We start from the raw sequence: 3,909 nt of genomic DNA, 5'->3' as shown, positions 1-3,909 counted from the left end.
TTTAATAATGTATGAAAGTATTATTTCTTTTAACCAAAATTAAAGTACAAATGATGATGTCTTAACTACTGAACAAAACCAGCATTGACAGTGGTCATAAGCTCACATTTTGAAGGACTCTAATAAATCCTGGAACTAATTATGTATTACTGTAATGTTGATTTAAAAATCTTTTAATAGTTAAAAATAAAGATATAAGAAAAGAAAAACAAATAAACCTGAAAAGAAAGCTCATCAGTGGCATGAGCTGTATAAGGAGTGGTTGCAAAGGCTGCTGCAACAGCGGGAGTGTTAATCCCTTGTCCTGCAGCAACAATCCTTCGTCCTCGGTTGTCCAATTCGAACCAACTCAATGCAGGTCCACAACTGATAGCACAACCACTACCGATATAGCTCAATCTTTTCACATAACTATTTAGAACTTTCTTGATTTCTGCCTGCAATACAAAGTTTAATATAACAAAAAAAATTGACAATAGATCTATTCAGAGTTAATTAGTTATTTTCATACATCGTTTTTGGGCGTCATCCGTGACAGTACAGGTAACTCACTAAATTTTCTGTCAAATACACATTGGTGCAGCTGTTCATCAAGCTTGCAAAAGTGGTCATATGTCCTACGAATCTGCCAAGCTTCATGACCGCTTGTCACCTTCAATGTAATTCCTTCAAATTCTCCTTTGACTGAATCTTCTTCTAGCAGTTTTAACTAATACAGAACAAAAAATAATTATAATAATAAACCAAATATAAAATTAAACCTATTAGAACTGAAATATTAATACCTGTATAGGTTGTAAATCGACATGGTCATAATGAAAGTGTGCACATTCTTCTAATTTAGGAAAACGGGAAGTTGAACATTGGACATTACCAATACTGACTAATGATTTTAATCTTACACTGCCTACATCAATCTGAAAAAAAAATTGGTTTAATAGACAAAAATGAAAGAATTATATGAAATAATAGAGAGAGTAGTTCTAAAGAGTAGAAGAAATGTATATATATATATATATATATATTGGAGACTGTTTCCCCATTTCCACTTAAAATCACTGAATTGAAATGAAAGACTTGATATTTCTCTACTTTAATTCTTTAATTCTATACTTCAAAATTAGAAGAAAAAAGTAAACCTAAGTTAATAATAATTCATGAAATATAATATTAAACTTGCGAGGAACCATAAATATCAATATCCAGTCTGGATTTTACCTTTTCAAAGATGACAGTAACAAATTTAAAATCATAATAAATGAGAACAAAAAAAATCTAGTCCTAAATCCTTGCAGCATTTGCTGATTAAAAATATATTTTGATTGTATACAGTGCATGATTAGTAATTAATATACAAATAAAACATAAATAGAAACCTAATGTACAAAAAATACGAATGAAACAAAATGCAATTACAGTAGTACAAAATACTACTTCAAAGAAAAAATTAATAAATGCTACCTTTGATTTGGAATACTGAGGAATAATATCAAGTAAAGTTCTGGAAGTCTGAGCTCCACTTATGGAAGCCATTCCAAAATATAAACTTTGTCCACTTCATATGTTATCCCACATCTTCTAAAATTTCTTTCAGTTTAAATAAACTGGACAGCCACATTACTCTTAAGTCTAAAAACTACGGCAAAATAACTTTCAAGTTGATAGTCACATAACTAACTACAGGAAAATAAAATATATTGATGAGAAAAAGTATAAACTTTTCATATTTATATTCCAGAAACAAAATATTGTAGGTTACAATGTAACCTATTTACCATTGGATTTTCATTAAAGTACGCAGGTTTGACTAGAGGCTGTAGAAAACTTTCTGAATGTGGAAAGGTTCATAGTAATGAATATTATATCTAATGATAACGAAATTACTTTATTACACATAAAAATAATACTTTTCCCTACGACAGAACCCCATTTTAAAGAAACTTTCATTCGCTTGCACTGCCATTAACATAACAAACTTAATACCAGTAAAACATTTTATTAATTAAACTAAGAAACATTATATCTACGGTATCTAAGAATATAGCTTGTTTATTTATATATCTTTTGTTTATCAATCATAGGGTAAGAAGAGTTTTATCAAATGCTATTATATCTTACATAGAGGTTAACAAAAGAAAACCCGCTCAATGCCCATAAGACTACTGTGAATAGAAATACCATTAGATTTTATCTTTCAGAAATAAATGAAAATTACATCATCGCTTTTGATAACCCCCTATTCAACAATAATCCTACAATCTGAACATTATTGTTAAAATAAATCTGTAATGAATTAAGGATAAGGATTCATATTCATTAAGGAATATGAATTAACCCAATTTTATTGAGAAAAACGTTCTTGTATCTTTAGAGTTTCTTAGAGCAGGTTCTTATACATGACAATACATACATAGGATTCATAACTTTTCATGATTTGTGATCCATAAGGGTGTGTAAAAATTTGCTCATACGAACTGCATAGGCGTTGAAAATAAGATTTGTTAAAAAGTATACAATATACATCATAAAAGAACACAAGATACTAATTAGAACATACCAATAACAATAAAATCGAAATACAGGCCGGCTAGATCATATATGTAAAGGGTAATACACAATCCATCTATTGAGTGTTATTCGATTGGATGCCATCAACTCAGGTGACATCTAAAAGTGTAGTATATAGATGATCGTTCCGATTACGCCATCCATTCGTTATATCCGAGGCCTTTCGATAACCCATCCTTCCTACTATAACCTGCATATGATACCACTAAAGAAAATAAGTATTTTATAATTAGTTATAAACTCGGCCATGTCTAGAAGGAATGGATGGTACTATTGCCAATACGCAGAATGGGTATTACAATGCAGAGCAATTTCTAGGTCTGGGGTTTGGCAAGAAAGGGAGAAGCAACAGAGATAACTGCAATAAAATAAGTCATATTAGAGGACTGAATTATTACCAAATGACGCTGAGCTAGGCTGTAGCGTCTCATTAAGAAACAGAGTAAAAAGTTCACCAAACTACTGGAAGCGAGGGGACAAGCCTCATCGTCCCAGTGGTGTTAAAGATAATCATGATTGTATGTAACCATTATTAATTGTTCAACTTTTATATAATTTTCAGTAAATATTTTCTACATTACATTTACTTATTATAAAGCTACGAAACGGATATTAAATAATTTACATAAAAAAGATTAATTATGGCTCTCCCGAGGTGACCACAGAAGTAGTAATTTATTTAAACGTTACCTTACTCTATTTTTTCCTTTTACTTGATGCAGCTTTAAGATCCTCCATGAGAACCGAGCGTTCATCCGTTCATCATATGGTCCTGGCAAAAAAAGTTATTCACAAATGAATTTTAATGTTCAACGTAAGAAAGGTGGGCCTCATGATAGACCAGGAGCGTGGCAGAGAAGCAGGGAAAGAGGACGAGCCAGTCACTGGCCTTCTGTTCTGTTAGATTACAATGGAGGGCATTCCAATTTTTATTTTCTTATGATTCCCTTCCTGGTCATTTTTGACATACAAGGGGAGGGAGGTTATCTAGAGGTAACAAACCTATTTTAACCACGGGGAGAGGAGAAGGCCAAGTTTTTTATTTCGTGGGACTGACACAAAAATAAACGTGGATCCCAGGGCGAATTTGAACAGAGCAGTTGACACTTCAACATCCTCGCCTACAAACGGCCCGACATTCCTATTAACTTAAATGTAAATCTTGCCTCCGTAGGCATGGCCTTTCTGGCTTCTGGTTTTTTTCTTTAAAGGAGAATAAGGATATGTCATCTCTCCCTCTCACCGACTCAGACCAGGAGAGTGCTATAACCGTACTCTCCTAAGCCTAATGATGGGTTGGGTTGGGGATTAGGCCACGCCCCTTTGAGGCAACTTTACATT

At 32.6% G+C, this 3,909-nt stretch overlaps 1 protein-coding gene across 3 annotated transcripts; it reads right to left on the bottom strand.

Moving 5' to 3' along the window:
- Positions 1-158: 158 nt before the first annotated feature.
- LOC136795865 (rho GTPase-activating protein 33-like) lies at positions 159-2,001 on the bottom strand. Of its 3 annotated transcripts, none has more exons than XM_067047797.1 (5): positions 1,776-1,986; positions 1,462-1,677; positions 786-917; positions 512-709; positions 159-437 (listed from the first exon to the last, which is right to left on the bottom strand). In XM_067047797.1, the coding sequence occupies exons 2-5, from the start codon at positions 1,531-1,533 to the stop codon at positions 174-176; spliced, it is 666 nt and encodes a 221-aa protein (XP_066903898.1). In that variant the 5' UTR covers positions 1,534-1,677; positions 1,776-1,986; the 3' UTR covers positions 159-173. The 3 variants fall into 3 exon arrangements, with proteins under 3 accessions (XP_066903898.1, XP_066903900.1, XP_066903899.1); XM_067047799.1 differs by having other exon boundaries at positions 1,462-1,636; positions 1,776-1,985; XM_067047798.1 differs by lacking the exon at positions 1,462-1,677 and having other exon boundaries at positions 1,776-2,001.
- Positions 2,002-3,909: the final 1,908 nt, after the last annotated feature.

The sequence above is a fragment of the Halyomorpha halys genome, unplaced genomic scaffold (assembly GCF_000696795.3).
Source record: "Halyomorpha halys isolate HHAL.00 unplaced genomic scaffold, Hhal_1.1 Scaffold10254.1, whole genome shotgun sequence".
NCBI lineage: Eukaryota > Metazoa > Arthropoda > Insecta > Hemiptera > Pentatomidae > Halyomorpha > Halyomorpha halys.
Note: the sequence above shows the minus strand (reverse complement) of the source record. Positions and strands in the feature narration are given on the sequence as shown.

Bases quoted from the DNA above. Each gene is read 5' to 3' on its own strand.
- LOC136795865 (XM_067047797.1), bottom strand. From the start codon at position 1,533: ATGGCTTCCATAAGTGGAGCTCAGACTTCCAGAACTTTACTTGATATT. The intron at 918-1,461 runs GTAGCATTTATT...TTTTTTTTTCAG, and splicing joins CTCAGTATTCCAAATCAAAG to ATTGATGTAGGCAGTGTAAG. The intron at 710-785 runs GTATTAATATTT...GTTCTGTATTAG, and splicing joins TCGATTTACAACCTATACAG to TTAAAACTGCTAGAAGAAGA.